The 20867-nt window shown below is 34.0% G+C and overlaps 2 protein-coding genes across 2 annotated transcripts; one reads left to right on the plus strand and one right to left on the minus strand.

The window, feature by feature from the left end:
• The first annotated feature begins 179 nt into the window (after positions 1-179).
• Positions 180-1891, plus strand: LOC128680379 (uncharacterized). The gene is made up of 2 exons (XM_053763484.2): positions 180-379; positions 844-1891. Exons 1-2 carry the CDS (start codon positions 298-300, stop codon positions 1842-1844), a joined length of 1083 nt encoding a protein of 360 aa, XP_053619459.1. The 5' UTR covers positions 180-297; the 3' UTR covers positions 1845-1891.
• A 7099-nt stretch (positions 1892-8990) lies between these two features.
• On the minus strand, positions 8991-10297 carry hkb (huckebein). The gene has a single exon (XM_053763635.1). The coding sequence runs from the start codon at positions 10259-10261 to the stop codon at positions 9332-9334; it is 930 nt and encodes a 309-aa protein (XP_053619610.1). The 5' UTR covers positions 10262-10297; the 3' UTR covers positions 8991-9331.
• Between the last annotated feature and the right edge of the window lie 10570 nt (positions 10298-20867).

A 20867-nucleotide genomic window follows, 5' to 3' on the forward strand; every position in this document is an offset into this window, starting at 1 on the left:
CACATGCAAATATTTTCAAATCTAACTAATTATTAAATATATGATGATTACATTATTATCATGCTTGCTTCCATTAATGTACCAATTTTTTTAAAATTGATCCCGAATGTTATTGTAAGTATAAATATATGTTATTGTAATATATATAAATCTGTGCATAATAATACTGGCCACTATTCTTATTTTTCCAATTTCTCGTTTAGACTTCTGTCAAAAAGAAAAGTCAATACGATATTCACATATCATTCTTGAATATATTTTTCTGAAAAGTAATTAAGTTAAAATAATTACTTGACTATGTCGCGTATAAGTATAATATTGTTGCTATTTGCTGTGCTATGGAATAATCTAGGTTTTTGTTATACAACTGCAGATGTCGGTAAGTGTTCGTAGATTTCCTAAATTAAGTAGACAACGGATACATGACTCAGCTTTTAGATAGTCGATCGCATCGGTGAGGTTACTCTGGATTTTTTTGCCGTGGAAGGTATAGGATTATATTTGCAAAGATTTCTATGTACTTACTGTGCCAGTACATAAGTATAGAATTGGATGTAATCTAAATAATATACTATGTTCGATTTACATTATTGTTTTCAACTTGAAACATGGATTTCACTTGATAAGTAGTATAGGTAGATCACGGAAAAAAATGTTTTTTCGTTCCGCGAGGTAGATACAGGTCTATTCGCCATTTGGGTCACCTATGTACCAATCCGTCCACTTTTGTTTTAGAAAATATACGTTTAATTAATTCAAAAGTTAATTCAAAAGTGGGGACTTAATTTATTAATTTTCGTATAACCTTTTAAATTACCATTGATAGCAAAATTTGTATTTCAGAAATAAGTACACCTGTGAACGATGTTATTTCGGGAAGTGAGGAACAAGAGTCCTCAGTGTTCTCCAAGGAAAAGATCAACAAAGCCATAGAGAATATAGAAGAAATATCATCTACAGCCGAAAATTCTAACCGAAAAGGGATCTTGCCAGTAGAGGATATCGAAAAAATGTATAACGCAATGAATGCCAATTTTGAGGATATTATAGAAATGTTAGCAAATCCTAATAATGCATATGAATTTTTGCAAGCCAAAGGCTTAGATCGAATTATGATAACAAATATAGAAACTCCATATACCCCTTTACGGAATACTATTTTGAATTTGCTTAAAATCTTATTCGATGTTGCGCCCTCGACGGCGGACGCCGTGATGCCTGCTAGGATGATAGATAAAGTCCTTGATATATTCGTAACTGATGACGATTTGACTGTAAAAGAGAACGTAGTGGATATTCTAGATATTTGGCTACCAGAGAATCCAAGAGTACAAGCGAGAGTAATGAAGATCAAGGGCTTAGTGCCGTTCTATGAGCAAATATCAAAGCTTGAAGTCCGTGGTGTCCGGACGCTGCTTAACTTGTTCAACAAGATTTTAAAGGAACATTTAGATGTCCGTTACAAGAAGCCTCAGAAAAGTAAGCGGGACGGTGAGGAATTAAAACTGTATCAGAGAATTGGCCTAATAGAGCACATGTCTAGAAAAGAAGTATGTAATGGTCTTCTAGAAATTTTTAGATTCACCTGGCATTCTGAGCCTGAGAACGAATTGTCTGTGCTCATTTTGGACTTGTCCACCAAGGTGGCACCTTTCTGTCTGAATGCTTTCAAGGGCAAACTGGAGGCAGAAGAATTATTTGATAACTTCTTGAAGTATCTAAAAGAACAAGATAGGCAGGAGTATTTGGCGAAGTTTGGTATGAATGCGTCTGACATTGAAACTATAGTTACAAATTACCTTGACAGTCTGAAGCAGGTCAGCGAAATGAAAGATGAATTTTAGTGTTCATGTGTTGTCATTTGATGTAGGTATAGATGTTAAATACAATGTTTTAGTAAAATTATTGGTTTTATTGCTTTCTCTCCTCTTTTCCCGGTTTCTTCCCCAGTCATAGAGCATGGCCGATTTCTTTTTTTGCTCTACTTCGTACGGTCTTTGGCATGCTTAGTTGTCAGACCATCGGTTTGCATATCATTGTTTACGATATCAAATCAGAAATTGTTGGGTTTGCCACTTCTGCTAGGACCAAGTGGAAGCGGCATAGTTAAACATTTGTTTCCTACGTAATTTATTGGTTTTCATAAGACGTGGCTATGGCGAGATCTCTGCCACCATGTTATATAGCAAAATACCTAATAATAATATTGACTTAGTATTTAGGTACATATTAGGAGATGTTATCTCTAATCTGTTATTAAAATTATTGAGTTTCTTCCAGTCTCGAACTAAGCAGTACTCGAACTTAGTTTCACGTTTCGTCACACGTATTCGTTTCGCACTACTAAGTCGTAGTACCTATATAAGTTAAATGTTCTGAATATGTGCTTACGAGATACATAAAAATGATTACATAAAAAAAACTATCCCCCGTGTGGTCTGTCCCCGAACACAGTTCGATGTTGCTATTGTCACACTATGAGGGTTGAGGGTTCCTGACAATGGAGTATTGTACGGTTTATATTATTGTGGCTATTGATTTATTGTGCAATCGTAAGTTTTTGATAGTTTCCTAAATTAGCAATAAGTTGTTAGATTTCTCAAACTAAATAAATATTTGGTTAAACCTTATTACCTACTACGGTTTACCTACTGATATATATATTTTTTATATTCAGTGAGTGTAAAGCAAGCAAGTACCTAATTAATATTATTCAAGAAATAATTACAGCTATAGTTGACTGAACTGATGGACCACTGGCAAGTTGATAGAGAATAAGAAAAGGTTTTGGGTACAAGAGCGCGGATGATTTCATGCATTTTATAATTTCTATATTTTTAAACATAACTTTTATTATATACATATACCTAACAAATCTAATGAATGCCTACCTAGGTACTACTCTTCACAAATATATTTATGACCTTAGACTGCTTAAAAATAATTATTTTAGAATTATTTCCGATGCCACACACAGAAATCGACTGACTAATGATTTGAATCGGCAACCACACAATGTGCTTTCAAAACGAATAATAAAGTTGGTTTCATTACGCGATCGATACTATTCGATGACAAATCGCGCTCCGCGGGAGGCCATTTTGTTTGTGGTATGGTACTTCCGCAGATTTTGGAGGGAAGTTGCATCTTGTATCATTAATAATTTACGTAGAATGATAATAAGCTTACGTTGGAGTATTAAATACTGGCTTTCGCCCGCGTATATTTCTGACGGGAACAGTTATTTTTTCGCGATGAAAGGTGCCTATGTCCTTTTTCAAACTTCAAGCTATAATTATGTATGTATATATATAAATTTTTGGTTGAGTAAACAAGAGTGTGAAGAGGTAACAAATAAATTTACTTTCGCATTTATAATATTCTTTATTAGCGGATTCTGTGAACTTGGTTCGTAGATAAGTAAGTAGGTTGTTATTTGTGAACATACAAATTACAATGAATCATTAAATTAAGTAATGAATAGACTTTATTAATTATAGGAATAACAATTATAATAGGTAACTAAGTAACTTCACGAAATAGGTAGGTAAGTAATGTACTTAGATATGTTTATTATTGTATAAGATCAATTAACTAATACAATATTATGTCATGAATGCAACATGCATCCCCAAATGCAATGCTTTGTTAAAAAAATTATAGTTTCAAAGTGATTCTTCGTGTCCAAATACTTGTAAAACGTGGGAGTCTTGCCAAGCTGCACAGGTATTACAAGTAAAAAAGTAAGAGGACGATCAAACACACACAAAAATCGTATCAAATCGATCATGTTTTACGCGCCACAAAAAATTCTTTGGCGTCCTGTCAAACGTCAAAAAGCGCGCGAAAGCGCAAGTGTGACAACCTGCCAGAACGAATTTGCGCAAAGAATGCGTAGTGTGTGAGAATGAAATTGTAACCTGTTTTTTTTTTAGTTTGGAAGTCATGAATGAGCATTGTGGTGTAATGATCGCGGTAAATAATCCTATTTGTATTGTTAGTGCAGTCCTTACCGATAGATTTGTTAAAGGTGTAGGATGACCATGATTATGGTCTTTATGGTGTATATTTCTTACGTTAGTATGATAAGAACTTAGGTGCACAACTATGACATTCTGTCCTTACAATTATGACTATAAAATGATGTAACTACGTAACTTAGTCAACATCAAAGCATTTATTCAGAGACCTTCATTTCATAGGTTCTTTTCTCGTCAAATTTTATATTAAAAAATGCTAATTTCTCAAAAAACTACAAACATTTGCATGCATTTTGTTTTGCGCATATTGTGTCAAAAACATCTTTCGTCGTAATTTTGATAATTCTAAGTCTAGAGTGCATTGATTGAATTCTATAGAGTTTCCAAAATCATCATTGTTTTTAATATTTTCTTCAAACGGTCCAAGATAGAATAGAAACCCAAAGAAGGTAAAATATATTTGTTAATTTGTCATTGCAATTCGTTCGTCATAATTCTGGTGCAATACGGGATATACCTACTCCTAATAAATACCCGCTCTATCTCTAAGTATGGTCACCCTAGTGGAGTACACTTCAGGTAGCTAATCGTAGGCGTGACCACCTGACTCGGTTCCCAGCGATCTGTTTGCCGAATCCAATTTATGGCTCAATGTCCAACACTGCAGGCCAACTGCCGTAATTTCACACGATGCAATGGCTTGAACTCAATTTTTTTTTTCAAGTTTTTAGATAAAAATACTTTTAGGTTATTTAACTAGTAAAAAAATATTTTTTGTAAATTTTATATTTGATCTCATGGCATTATCTACCAAATAATGCCACATGGTTTTAAGACCGCTAATAAAAATAAAAATTACTTTTTTTTTAAAAACGAAAACCAGCAGCCAACTCACAGTACCTACGAGTAAGTCTGTGGCAGGCTGCAAGAACCACAGATTATACTCAGAAATGTTGAAGGTAACTTTTACTAGTCACATTTTGGTTAAAGTTTATATAATTTTTAGTCTTTAAGAGCTAGGTTAGTAAGTCGGCTTCATAATATGGAATAATACACTCGCTATCTTGGCCATGATAATTGGATCATTTTTATGATACAAACAACTAAGTTTACTCTGAGAAAATACATTTAAATTTTGGGGGATTTACATTATAAAATAATAATGATATAGGTAGTTGAAAGTATCTTCTTATATTATTATGGTACCTAAAGGTATGCACCATTTTTGAATTTATAAAATTCAATCCCATACAATTAATTAAACGAATTAGAAATTCGAGAAAAAAATCTCTTCGCAAAGTCGCATAGTTTGCAAACAAAGAATGTTTACACACTTCGTTCATTAATTTTCGGCCTCGATTCATTCGATGTTGTCACCTGCGATATCCCATCATCCCACACTTTTTTACGTTTCGATAAACGCAATAAATTTTCTATTCATCGAATTTGTTAGGATCGTAGGCGGGTTAGCGTTTAAATAAATAATCTTGGCTTGTTCAAAGGATTTGTAAAAAGGTAACACCTACTAGTGTTGACCATTTTTTAAGATAGGTAACCCCTTTTGTTGCTACGTGGGAACAGATTCGCGACGGTTTGACAAAAAATCTAAACTGTATAAATTAGCATAAAAATGTGCAGTCATGTTTTGTACCTTTTCCGCTTAAAATTATATTTACCTGTATATCTAGTTTAATAAATTGAATATTATAATATAATATTATAATTATAATATTAGTATAGTAATGTTATATGTTAATTTTGTTATTACAACCATAGAATTGTGTGGTTATTTATGTCCATTGCAGCAGGCATATTTCTGGTTGAAGATGCGGTCTGCGAAATAGATTGCTATAATTTTTGATATTTCGATCGAAATGAATTTTTAATATCTAAGTGTAGCTCGCAGTTAAAAGTATCTAGTGTATTTTTTACGAACTGACACGTCTCACATCAGACCACAGATCAGTTTCAAAAATGCCTTGAAAAATTCGGTTCAGCCATGAATTTGTAAAAATATTTATAAAATCAGAATGAAGACATTCCCCCTTTTTGGAAGTAGCTTAAATGGGTCTGATTTGATAACTATTAAGATGTATTACGTAACGGAAGCCAGTTACATCTCATGCTGGGCTCAATGACAGCCAATTATTGCTGTCAATATAAATATAAAGAAAAAAAAAAGAAAAGGAGCCACGCTGCGCTAGACGGACGTCCGAAACGTTTATTTTTGTTATTAGAGAATTGAGCACCGTCAACGTGGGAAAAAGCCTAATTTATTTGTAATATCTATGTGTAGAACGCATGGATTTAGTAAGTACTTCGTGTACGGAGTACACACTAATTCCATGCTAGAACGCAAATAATAAATTTCATTGTCAAAACAATATGGGACTTTACAGGTCTTTACCTTCCGACATTCGTAGTCCAGTAGGTACTTATATTATAAATGTGAAAGTGTGTTTGTTTGTCCTGCTTTCACATATAAATAGAGCATTGGATTATGAGATTGGATTGAGGTGATTTTTAATGTGCAGATATTTGGAGTGTCATAGACCAGATTATTATATTCATAAAAGTTATTTCGGGCATTATCATAGAAAATTTTATCTACACTTGACGAAATCGCAACAGATTTGAATGAAAAAACAAAATCAGGTTTCCGAAATAATTCTATTTTGGAAAAAAAAAAAAAGTAACTTGTAAATGCTAAGCGAATGTAGATCACTATACTTTGTAAAATATAGATCGAGCCCATGATTAAATGTCATTTAGCATGAAAATAATCTAGGAAAATAGCCGCGTGCTGACCCTTTCTAAATCTATGAGGTAAATAATATATCTGTCTCTGTCGCTCTCATTATCAATATATCGGTTTTTCACACTAGATAAAAGCATAGGACACAAGTTATAAAATATTCAAATTGGCTTTATAGAACTATCCTTGTAATAATAGTAAGAAATAGCTAATGTTATCTGCACACACGGTTCTCGAAAATCTTTTATGATCGCAAATGTGTTTTCTATCTGTGAGTAACAATGACACACGTCACAATGTTTTGCACAAGCAAATTGGCAATTCTATACAATACCGGATGTCCGTACTTAAGGCACTGCACAACGTTTTTTTTTTTTAATAAATAGAATGATTAATCGACTAACACTGGGCTTTGGAGGCATTATTGATCAATGCAGAATATTTTATTGCATTTTCATAAATAAATGTGTTAAGTATAAGCAGAATCTAAAAGACTTTGTTGAATGAAAGGAATACATACAATACAGTCGATTCGATAGTATATATATAGTTGAACATATTAAAAAAACAATAGTATTTTTAACAAATCTTGTTTTATTTTCAATATTCCAAATTAAAGTTTATTTTTGAAATTAATAATTTGGGATAAATACGTGCATTTCTTTAAATAAAAAAAGCTAAAAAATCGGTAACCATCTCAAAAACATGCATGGTCACTTGACCATTCAAAATTTTTTTCAGAAAGATTCATTTTATTCCGTTTCATAGGTAACGTAAGTTTTTTCTCAAGGTATCTTGAATATTCGTAGATTTTGAAATAAAAACTAGTTTTAGTTTTAGTTTCACTTAGGGTGAGTTGCATCGTCAAATTTAAGTTGATTTCAACCGGGGGCGCGCCGCTGACATTTGGGCAAAATGTCGTACCTACTTTGCGTTTTTCTGCGCGCGTTAAAGTTAACGTCAAAGTTGGCGTTGCAACCCACTCTTAATAGTTTTTACATGACTAAATGTCGATTGAAAAGTTATTTCTAAATTAGGTAGTAGTAGTTCTTTTAAATAATGTAGTGCTACGAATTACATTTGCAATATAGATTCATTCATTGTGATATATGGTTAGTAATTATTTATAAAAAAGTTTTCAAATGCTATAAATATTACGTAGCTTTTTATTAATTTACATGTTTGTTATTTCTACTATGATTATCACTTAGATCAATGAATAAACTACGCTCCTCCAGATTCATTTCTGTTTTCTTCATTAATTTTTGTCTACCTCGGTGGTGCAGTGGTAAAGTGCTTGCCTCTGAACCGAGAGGTCCCGGTTATATTCTGCCCGTGTACCAAATTTCATAACAATCGGTCGTGTAGTGTCGATTTTGCGTGAAACAGTATCAAATATACATACGCACACCCTCACAAATTTCGCATTTATAATATTGGTAGGACTACTTGTTTCCTGCAGTTTCGCGGCTAAATGTAAGTACTTAACGTGTTCGTTTCCTATAAACTTTCACGCCATTTCTAAATTCTAGTGGTAGAAATTTGTAAAAAAAAATAGCCTAATGTTTGAACTAGAGTCTGTACTTGGGACATTTCATCCAAATCGATTTAGCGGTTAAGCTAAGCTAAGTATGACACATTTCACTTTTGCATTTAATAATTAATGAATAGTAAAAGCATGATATGAAACAGTGCCGTCTTCACAGGAAAGTCTAAGGCCTGAATACACGATTCATTGTTTTTTGCTTGTATCATGTGCGACGGGACTTCAGTTGGAGTTTTGACAATCAACAAGTGAGACACTTTTTCGCGAGTGTCTATCTACCTACGAGATTTATTTCTTTTATTTAACACTATATTGCACATAGTTAAAAAAATTACAAATGGTGGAAATCCACAATGCGCAATCAAAAAAATATTGTTATTTTTATATAGATTTCTGTGGATTTGGGCACTTAAGCATACTCTATATTAGTCATCAAAATCTGCTATGAAAATGTTTAGTTTGACAGAGTTTGCAAAGGCAAAAACTGTAATATTTGGATAATCGTTTTGTTAAAGTTTATTATACTTAAATTATATTTATTTGTTTTATACATAAGTATTACTTACAGGTATGTGAAATAAAATAAGAAGAAACCAGGGCTGTCATATGAAATGTGGAAGTAATAAAAATGGATAAATAAAAATATAATTATCTATTTATTTGTATAACTTTGTCCCATAAAAAATATACAATTCTATTTTGCACACAGTCTTATTGTTACACATATTTACATCTATAATTAGGTACCTTGGCCTTATTACATTTGTAACTATACTTGTTACATTCAAGTCAAAAAATAGATTGTCAAAAACTCGATTAAAATAATATAGCAAAGAAATGCGCCGTCAAATTTGACGTTCATTTTAATTGGCGCGTCGCTGAAGTTTAGACAAAATGGCGTACTTTGTGGTTTTCTGCGCATCTTAAATTTACAAGTTACAAGCAAAAGTCCACTATAAGGGTACATTAATTTTCATGAAAAACGATATCGATAAATTGGTAAAGTTTGAAAAAATAAGTAATTTTCGCCTATATTTTATGAATTATTTTTCAGTAACCATACAAATAAGGGAAAGCGTGAGGCACGGCAGAAAGCGGCACGAAAACAGGCATCATCCTTTCAGCTTGCATGAAGTGTGTCCTTGTGTGTTTCTTCAAATGATCTCGTCTCCCAAACTTCTTGCCACAAGTCGGACACGGGAAGGGTCGCACTCCTGAATGGATCCTCTTGTGTCTCGTCAGCTCCTCATTCCTCGTGAAGGTCTTTCCACAATTCTTCTCATCACATTTATAAGGCCTCTCCCCAGTGTGAATCCGAATATGACCTTTCAATTGACCGTTATTTGAAAATCCTACGTGGCAGTGAGGACATTTGTACTTTTTCGGGCGCTGTTTTCTTGCATTTAGCAATTTTGCTTCGTTTTCTTGCTGGATAATTCGCGCGTATTCTAATTCCATTGCGTATCCTTGAGCTAGAGATTCGAGGAGTAAAGGATCTGATGGTGGAACTCCTAATGCATGAGCGATGTCAGCCGCTGGAAGATAATCGGGAACGAATGGAGGACTGTAGATGTTTGGATTAGGGTATAAATTTGGGAGTTGCGTACACAAATCTGCGGGTTTTGTTTCTATTTTATTTTCATTTTTGATTTCGTGTTGCGTTGTTTTATTACCTTCTTTAGGCTCTTTGAGTAGTCTATCGCAGCATAAACTGAGACTTGTTACTGGATCCGCTATAGGTAGTTTCTTGTTGTCGTCGACATCAATAGTAGTTGTGGACACAGTAGCGTCCTGATGTAAATTGGTTTCGGTTTTCTTGAACGTACCTCGAATTTTCCTCAGTCGATTTTCTCTCTTTTCTTCCAGTTTCCTTTTCTTTTCTTCATCTAAAACCGTTTTATCACAGACGATATCACCTTTACTATCACTAACGTCCCACGGCCTAAAAAGCCTTGAATAATTTGGCTGAATGGACAACATTTTCTCAGATATCACGGTACCGACTCCTGCAACTGTAGCGAGCGACTGCGACCCTTTTTCATTTCAACAACTTTTATATACATTCGTTTAACAATAAATTTAATAAAGGCGCCCAAAAGTAGAGGGATAGTCGTTTCTATTCAATGACCGAAAGAGACGAAATATTTTTCAATTGTTGCACACGTGACGGATCCCAGAACTTAAGACCAAACTCCAGCATTCCTCCAACGTTACTTCTGCCTTTAAGTCTAACGTTATTAAGGTGGGTTTTCCCTTGATTTTTGATGTTTCTTTATGGTGTTTTGTGTATGTTGAGTGTCATAGTGTTTGAGATAGGGGTGTGTATTGTTATTTATGTTGATTTTTGTGCGTGGCCGGGAAGGCGGGCCAGGGGGCTGGCGGCACGGTCGAGTGGCCTCTACAGCTGGCTTGCCTGTTTGTTTTAATGGGTTTCTTTATACGATTGCTCCCGAGATATATAGTTGTGGTATATAGGCCTTTGTGGCTTTATGACAAGCAGTTGTAACGGCAGGGGATTGTTTAAATTGCGAGTGTGAACGTTTGAAATGTTTTAATTGAATTTATTTGGGGTTCAATTGTGATTTTAAGGAATAAAGATAATATTCTCCCTGTAATTAAAATGTTTTATCTCATATTGAAAACAATAACGAAATAGGTAATTTTTTTCTCCAGACCAGAACCAGACCGATTTTATTAGAAATCCTTGACATTAAAAGTGTAGGTAATAAATGCTACGACGGGTCAGCGCAACAAAACAACCTTAAAAATTTGAAGATTTGGCTGTAATTTTAAACCCGGACGCGCCTGCTGACATCAACCCACCTGGGAATGCCATTTCGTCTTTCAGCTGCCAAGGCTGTGCCCCTTAATCGCCTTGAAAGACATCCACCATTTGAATACTCAAACTTCGTTCTATCTAAACCTAGCTGTCGATAAAATCATTCATAGATAAATACTCATTTTTTCCATCATTATTTGTAAAAATCCCAAAAACATCGCTTGCTCGATTCGCAAAAACTGTCGCCAACGAAATGGATGGACGAATCAATCTAAACAAACAATCTGTATCAATACAGTCTAACAATAAAATTATAACTACAATGCACTTTGATTGCGTTCCATTTTGGATTCCGCGGCAAATGTCACAAAAATGTATCTTTGATGGATTGCATAACTTTTTTGACGTTTCACTAGTTTACAGTGTTACTATATTTGTTTTTTTTTTAATATAGAATGTCGTGGAAGCTTAAGACTACTTTTTTTTATTATAACACTAGCTTATGGCCGCGGCTTTGCTCAGATGAATTTTCCTATTAAACAAAGAGTCAAAGTATTGTCAATATCTTGGCTTATAAGTAATGTATCGCGAAGAAACCTATACCAGATTTTAGATTAGAACTGTTACAACAATGGGAACACCACATCAAATACTATCCAATAGTTTTTAAATTGACTAAAATTAAAAAAAAAATGTTTTAGCTTTTATTTGTCACATAATTATTTTTCTTTAATATCTCCTATGTAACAAACATAGTCCACTTTCAGTGATATGTGTATCTATAGATTCCTAATTTAACAGGGTTATTCGTGGTGAAAACGTAAAAATTTACGTAGGTATACTGTTGAAAATGTTGCATATAATGTCGACCATGTTGCCATTCTTAATTGCTTGATGAAATAAAATAAATAAATAAATAAATATATTAGGACAAATCACACAGATTGAGCTAGCCCCAAAGTAAGTTCGAGACTTGTGTTATGGGATACTAACTCAACGATACTATATTTTATAATAAATACATATATAGATAAACATCCAAGACCCGGGCCAATCAGAAAAAGATCATTTTCCATCATGACCCGACCGGGGATCGAACCCGAGACCTCTCGGTTCAATGGCAAGAACCTAACCACTGCGCCACCGAGGTCGTCAAATTGATTGATGATTAAATTTCATCGTCATGCAATTAAGAACGTTGTTCTTGTCGGTGGAGAAGGCTCCTTCTCCATCACACATTACATCATATATCTGTGTCCTTCATCTATTCTCTGACGGGGCCACGCGCTGATTAAGGGATTTTACCTCTATTATAGGACATATGACACGACCTTCGTCGCCTTTTCATTCAACTAATTCATGAATGAGTTGAAAGAAAATTGTTTTTCTTCCCCTCACCGAAGTTTCGCCTTTTCATCAATCATGAATTCCAAAAAGGTACGATATGGTTCCTTTATGTAATTCTTGATCGGTCGTATAAGGTAGGTAAAATTCTTTCCTCGTCTTAAATCTAATGCATGCAATAACGGACATATTTAAATGTTGTTTAATTAAATCAATATTAACAAAGAAACACAGTAAATAATGAGCAAATGTGTTTTTTTTTTTTAAACTCAGTTCCTTATTTTGATGCAACCGTTATGCCTCTACCGTTACACAATGCAAAGTCAACAAATTGAGTAATCACTTCATAAACTCAAGAAATCAGTTTTATTCGAGAAATAGCACAATCGCATCGATACGTCAAGATTTGACAGTTCGACTTGAGGCGTCCTCTTGAGTTTACAATATTTTTGGAGGTTTTTGACTCGCGCCTTTGAAAATGATCGATTTGGCGGTTTGAGATGCTGAGCCCAGTGTACAATATTATTTTTTATTATGAAATTGTTAGATTTCTATTAAAAAAATCGTCAAGACCTGTTTTTATTGTTTTTTAAAGTAGGTATACCTGTATCGAAGTAACTATATAGTAACCGATAGACTTACAAAGCTAAACAAAAAAAGGAAAACTTGTCTTTTGATTTTTTAAATCGTGACTACACGTTTTTTATTATTATTTTAAACATATTTGAAATAGCTCTACCTAATTCTTTTTATCTGTTACCTACACATAAATATAATTGTTTTTTCATAAGTGATCTAATTCAAATGGTTGTTTACACTCTTGGTAATACCTAACCATGATACTGCGTGAAGTGCTTATTAAATCTATGGTAATAAACTTCAGAGAGAAAAAATATATCAATCCTAGAAACATTTTGTCGTTGGATTAGTAAATAACTTGGAATTAGTAAGTACTGCGGTTGTACGGAGTACTTACTAATTCCATGGTAAATAGATAGAGGCTTTTATTGATTAGATTATGGAGATTTTAATATTCATTTTATGTAATTAGAATGTCATTTTTTAACGTGCGTCTTCTTCGATCATACTTCTCATTACTAATAAACCATTTTGACAGAAAGAAATCTTAAAAGCAATAAAATTATCGTCGGTCCCTCAGGACAGAATGGATTCATCGGACCTAATTCATCGAAAATCGAAAACCTATCGTCCACAATTGCTCATTCATATTTAATTCATAGATCTTTTGATATTCTCTATCCCAGAGCCCTAATTTCTTTATGAAATTCGAATAAATCTCCGGTATAAAGATTTTTTGGACTGTCTAAGTGGCTTTTAGTAGAAATTTTTGAGATGCGTGACAACATTATACAATTTTTTCGTAGTCTGTAGCCTTTTTGTGAGCATTGTAGTGGTCAATTACTACGGTTGTCGTAAATGGTGCAACTTTTGTGAATGAGACGCGAGACGGACCAGCTACAGGCTGTGTCTTTTTTCAATTATGAAAAATATACTAACTGTACTGTATACTTATTTGTTTCTCTTCGATGTTAAAATATTAGGTTATTATTAGTATTATATTAAATGAATATATGATATTAAAAAAAATGACTTTGTTCCTCCTATACCAAACGTAATTATGTAAGGAAATTAGCGTTTGGTATAGGAGGAACATAGTAATTTTTTTTTATATCATATATTTATTTAATCAAAGTAAGAACCATTATTATCTATGCACTTTTGCCATCTCATAGGTAGTTCATTGATCCCTTTACTAAAAAAACCATTCGGACGGGAATCAATAAAATTTTTGAAGGCGGTTTGGACTGCCCTATCGGAGTTGAATTTTTTCCCTTGGAAGAAGTTATCCAAATTTCGAAAAAAATGGTAATCTGTTGGAGCAAGGTCCGGGAAGTACGGTCGATGTCTTAGACATTCCAACTGAAGCTCCTCTAATTTGGTAGCCGTCTGTTGTGTATTGTGTGGTCTAGCGTTGTCGTGAAATAGAGTGACGTTGACCAGCCTCGGTTGTCTAGCAGCTAGCTTTTCCTAGATTAAAATAGTTTTATCTAAGCTAACTCGGACGTGGTTTGCGATGGATCCGCTTCCACAATAGCCTTCAATTCTTCATTATCAATTAGGGTCTCTGGCCGTCCACGGGGCTTGTTCTGCAGGTCGAAATTTCCAGAACGAAAACGTTGGAACCAAAAACGCACTGTGTTTTCTTTTGCGACACGACCGCCATACACATCATTAACCCTTCGAGGCGTTTCCGCAGCACTGGTGCCACGGTTCCACCAGTGCTGCGGTACTCATACTCGTAAATAACGCGATATTTCAAGTTTTCCAATTTTTAAACTAAACTAAAAAACGCAAACAGAAAAATCAGAAGAAAAGAAATAAATGAATGATGGTTAACGAAACACAAATACATGTGTAAATAGCTGTATACACCTCTCTTCCGGTGAAGGAAAAACATCGTGAGGAACCTGCACACTTGTTGATTATTAACTTGTGTGTGAATGGAGAAGGCAATGGCAAACCACTCCATTAATAATGCCCAGAAAGTTGTTACACGTGTTTCATTCCATGTAATCCATGTGGACCACGACCCTCAGTCATGAGGAATACGACTTTGTAGAAGAAGATAAGTACTTAAAATCACTACTGCCATAATATCATTTTGTAAAATGCCTTGCTATCTTAAACGTGCAGAAATGAACATTTATTACATCCTATTTCATAGACGAAAATGCCTGTAGAATAATTAAGTAAGTACTTTACAATTGTACTACAGTTTCTATCCACACGTAAACTTGCGACGATCTAGAATCATTCATTTATGTATTCAATCATTTTTTGATTCACAAACATCCTGTATGATAAAATCGCGAAATTTGCCGTGTGTGGTCTCAACCATAGACCACTCCAAACCTCATATTTCGAAGCAAGAACAAAAAGGGCCATAAATCCAAAATGGCTGACAGTTCATTGTCCCGCGCTTTTACGTTCATTCACTATGATCCAGACTAGTTGACGCCAGCCATTGAGGAACGAATTTATTACAATTACAACTACGGTATCGTATTCGAGAATTGATCTCCTGTTGAGTTGTCAAAACATTATCTGTAACGTGGTAGGTATCTGTTAAAGCTGGAGTTTGCACTGTGAGAAACTTACCCTTTTTACATTCCATTCATAAATTCTTCTCTTATTTTTGTAAATTAACTGACTTAAGATTCCTATTAAAATTATATTGTATGTTATTTTACAAATTCTTTAATTAAAATAGTTTCTAATTAAAATCATTCCAAATTTCGACCAATAAAGACTTGTCTCGATCGACCAAGAAATAGTTGTCTCAAATAATTTAATATTCATATTTTAAGGTTATGTTAGGTTTTTAAAAAATATTCTTATTCCTTAATTCACACCTTTCAAAAACTTTATCCAAATTATTTTCAAAATGGACACTAATGATCACGTTAAGTTCTTTTTGGTTTCAACAAATCAAAAACAAACTCCTTTCCGTCTTAAATAATGATTTGATGAAATTAAAAAAAACATTAAAGGCATTAAAGTGAGTCACCATAATGGCAACCGCAACATACTCGAGCCGGGATTCGAACCCCACACTTCATGTTCAGGGGGTCAACTTGGGAGGGGCCTATCTGCTAGGGGAAGCAACTATAAGGGTTACGGTGTAAGAATTATTATTACATTTTTATTAATTCAATTTGTAACTTTGGTTTCCCATAGATCAGTAAAGTAGATAGATATATTAAACATTTATTTGTAAAGACGACATAACACATCCAAACATCAAAAAACAAAAAGGGCACACGTTAAAGAGGTAAGTGTTCGTGTCGGAGCAGTGTCCGTGTCGGAGCAATACAAAAAGGCATATTTCATTACAAATATCACCTAGATGTGGTTTTCAGATGCGACCCGAATTAGTGTGCGAAACTGTAGCTAAATGTAGGGAAGGATAAATAAATACATATACCTATAATAAGCATAAGTTATATTTCCAGCCATTACCCATATATGCAAATGGTCTGACAGCTAGGGATGGCCGACGACCGTGCGAAGTGGAGACGAAAAAGTAGGAAAGCGGATCCTCCGACGCTCAACGGCTGAGGAAGAAACCGGGACAACGCTCAGATAAGAGATCATGTATAGAAAGAAGAAAGTAAAACCATAGAAAATTAATATTTGACGTGAATAAGTACATGTGGTCAAGGTCTAGATTCTAAACAAATGTTTACTTTAAAAGTGTTAGAGCTAGCGAATTTCCGAGACAAAACTACCCTATATTGTGTTCCGTAATTTTTTTAACCTTACCCTGAAACTCCAACAAAATCAGATAAGCCGTTCCGAAGATTACCCTGAACAAACATACAGACAGACAGACCAAAAATCTGAAAAACATTTAGATGCAATAGATAATAATAGTCAACATAACCAGTTATTTTGCAAACACAGACGGCAGGCGGACACTTCGATTTTATTTAAGTGGGTGTGTGGATGAAATTTCTTCCAGCAAACCCATGAGAGCAGAGTTAAAGAGAAAGACAGACAAGACAAGGGAGTAGGAACCTACTAATTCCATGGGTGGCACATATGATATATACAGAAAAAGAAGTATATTAATGAAAAATAATCGTTTCGTCCTTTACTTTTTTGTCGCCGGTATCTCTTGTTTTTCCTCATTGTTGTTTAGTTTTAGCATAGTATTACCATGGATTTAGTAAGTACTTCGTTGAACGGAGTACCTACTAATTCCATGATTTTTACGTAGAACAATAAAGTTCAATAATTAAAAAACTTTTTTTTAGCTACGAATGCAATTGACGTATACAAAAAAAGGCGAGGTAAAGGGTATCCGTCATAATTAATCCTCGACAGTCAGTCAAAAAGGGTTTGTTTATGTTTACCGTGTTTTATACTCTTGATTGATGAGGTTCCTGCTTTTTAACTATTTTTAGCTATTTTGCCTTTTAATAGGCTTTGGATAATTTAATAAAAGGGGTTGGATAATTCTAATACAGGGATTGAAAAAAATAAATTGAAAAAATAATTCATGTCAGTAAAATTAGGCTTCTGTAAATGTTGGTATCAGTTACAGTGGAATTAGTTATATATACACAGAAGTGACATTTACGTGTTATCGCTAAACAAAAGCCAAGTTCCATTGGCTATGTTGCGTCGACGTAGCAAGTTGGTGCTCCAGTTATTTCCGTAGGTTTTGACACTGACGTGCGTTGAGGTACGTCGAAATTCCACAGAAGTTCTGTGTTGTTTTACGTTCTCTGTCGACGGGCGTCAAAATGCGCGACTGAGCATGGCTCTAACTATAATTTGTTCAGTACACTGGTATAAAAACATTACATTTATATTCGAATATATCTATCGTATCGTATTACGCATATTTTCCAAGCTCAATATACTGATGTGAAGGCTCAATAAAGATTGTTACGTCTCGTAAACTAAATGAAGAGAAATTGGTATCCAACGTTTTAGTTTATTTATTGATTTATTTATTATTTAGTGTGCAATCATAGATGCAAAATCACACCGGGCTGTCTCGTTGTCAAGTAGATCACATGGAGCCGACAAGGTGCTGACTCTCAAACAAACAAACACGTTAAAGGTGCCGCGACGGGCGCTCCGCCCCTGCGGCCGGTTGAAACTCTCAGTAAACATGGAATTATAATTTTGACACTTAAAATTTTGAAATTTTAGCAGCAAAATTCACTGAACAGTATAACAGTGGCTACAAAAGCCACATGCGAGCAAACTAGCGAATACAAAGTCGTCGAATATCATCATAATCATCACGTCTTTATCCTTTTACGGGGTAAATACAGCTAAGAGTTGCGAAATTTTCAAATTACGCAACTAACTGCCGAAACTTGATAGGATTGATGATAAATTAACATATTGAATTATATATTTTTTTTAAATGATAGAAAAATTATTAAAGACGAGATGTTGCCCGGAGCTTCGCTCCCGTGGGAATTAATTTTGAGATAATCTTGGATAACGTGCCTTTCTAATGGTGAGAGAATTTTTGAAATCGGTTCGGTAGTTTCCGAGATTACCCGCCTCAAACATAGGTACAAAGTCACAAACTCACAAACTCTTACCTCTTTATAATAATACCTAGTATAGATAAATTCATCGATCTGTTTTTGTTTCGCAACCACACTGATTAGGTAGCACCAGTACAGTACAAGTAAATGTAGTTACATATACGCAATTCGAAATAACTGTAAAAGGTGACTAAGTTATAAGCACTAATTGTAATTGTACTGTAAAAGGTGACTAAGTTATAAGCACTAATTGTAATTAAACTGTAATAACTAACTGTGAGATAAATAATGTGAATATGAATGAATAATATTACCTAACATGATTGCAGATTATACGATTATACGAAAAAAATGTGTTTTCAATTTAATGGGTGTCTACCATTAAATTGAAAACACATATTTTTTTATTTCAATGCTGGTCTTTATTGAATGGAACACCCATTACCAAGATTACATCGTTACGCTACACAACCTTTACCTCTCACTGATTGATTCGGCAATACAGTAAATAGGATATAACGCGACAATACTTCGAAGGCACCGCCACAATGCCTCCTTCGCTTTGTCGGCGAGAAATATTAAAAAAAAAAAACATGTCACTTACAAAATGAGGCTCTCCTCTGGTTGTCCGATTGTTTGTTTGTTACTTTCACACTTGCAAATAAATTGTGATCGACATTTGCAAAAGTTACTCGTTGTGTGTATGAAAAATGTTTTGTGTATAATACTTTTATGCAAGTGTTATCATATTTCCAAAGATTTTTCTGATTTAGACAGGATATCAATAGAAAGTTGAAGCAGTCTCTGAAACACAGTCTTACTTGTATCACGAAAAATTATTCATAAGAATAACTATGTATCTACATAACAGACTTATATATTAATATACATAGTATATAAGAGCAACGTATTTGTCAATATGGAAAAAGTATTTAATAATACCTATAACGGAAACATAAAAAGGACGTAAGATTGAACAAGTAATTCTATTATTATTAAGTTAAGATATCGTTTGGTGTTATTTTAATTTGCTAAAGCTAATTTATTTATTTCATCCTATATTTTGAAGATTTTTGTTCTTGTTTTATTTAGTAGATATTTCCCGCGGCTTCGCCCACGCAAATTTCTCTGTCTTTCACCCCCCATTATAGTAAATTGGAGGTTGATTTTTGAAAAAAAAAGTTGTAGTATTTGAGCGGAGAATCTTTAACTATATGCATACCAAATTTCATCAAAATCGGTCCAGCAGTTTAGCCGTGAAAGCAAATTTCCGAATAAATTTCCGATTTGATTTGTTTCGCGGAACAGATATACAGCATTTATAATATTGCTAAGTATGGATATGCTGTCTAGGCATCTACACACGCACACACACACATTGCGGCAAGCAAAAAATAATAGCAATGAAATACATTAGCTAACATACAGATAACAAATGAGTTGTGTCCGCTATTGAGCGAATGAAGCCGAGTGGAAATTTGCCATGGGTGTGTCGATGCTTGTTCCGAGGGCGCAGGCCTAGGGCTCCGCGGTCGAAAGGGTGTTTATTGTTGGTTTTAAATCATCTTATTCGGTTAAATCGATTTAGCACATCGAGACGAAGTGTGCTCCGCGGATCAAACTATGTATAATCGGATATCTATATATAATCATGTTGATAATTATGTGCATTATAGTATCTAGGTATGACATGAAAAATGCGTCGGATGAAATATTTTTAATATGATTTGAATTTTTTATATGTTGAAAAAATTAAAAGGATCTATAAAATTATTTAATTATTTAATTTACAGGCTGTTTTTCACGTAAACTTTTTCACGTAAACGTTCTACTGGTCCCGTCCCGGCTTCGCTAAACTAAATCTAAACCTAAACTAAGGCTAAACCTTCCTTAGGAATCATACTATCTATTGGTGTAAACTGCATGTAAATCGGAGCTGTAGTTTCTGAATTTGTCGCGAACAGACAAACGCGGCAGTGGATTTTGTTTTATATAGTTAATATAGATGAAACAAGTCCATTCGCGCTGTCTGTCTGTCCCTATGTAACGGATTGTGATGCGAATTTTTTTTAAATAGAGTGATTCAAGAGAGGTTCCTCTTGTATCATAATAATAGTAAAGAGATGAAAAAAATCTGGAATCGACCTATGGAACCTAATTAGGTAACAAGGTTCTTTTCCTTAATTTGGTTCCGCACTAAAAGTGGAATAGGATCACTCCATATCCTTTAGTGGATCTCGTACGAGGTGACCATGGGACAACTTTTGGAGATTTATTTTTAAGGACTTTATTATGTACTTAATGTTATATTACTGATAAAAAATTATAACAAAAAAATTATACATAAATTTATATATAAAAAATGGTA

This window comes from Plodia interpunctella, chromosome 24 (genome assembly GCF_027563975.2).
Source record: "Plodia interpunctella isolate USDA-ARS_2022_Savannah chromosome 24, ilPloInte3.2, whole genome shotgun sequence".
NCBI lineage: Eukaryota > Metazoa > Arthropoda > Insecta > Lepidoptera > Pyralidae > Plodia > Plodia interpunctella.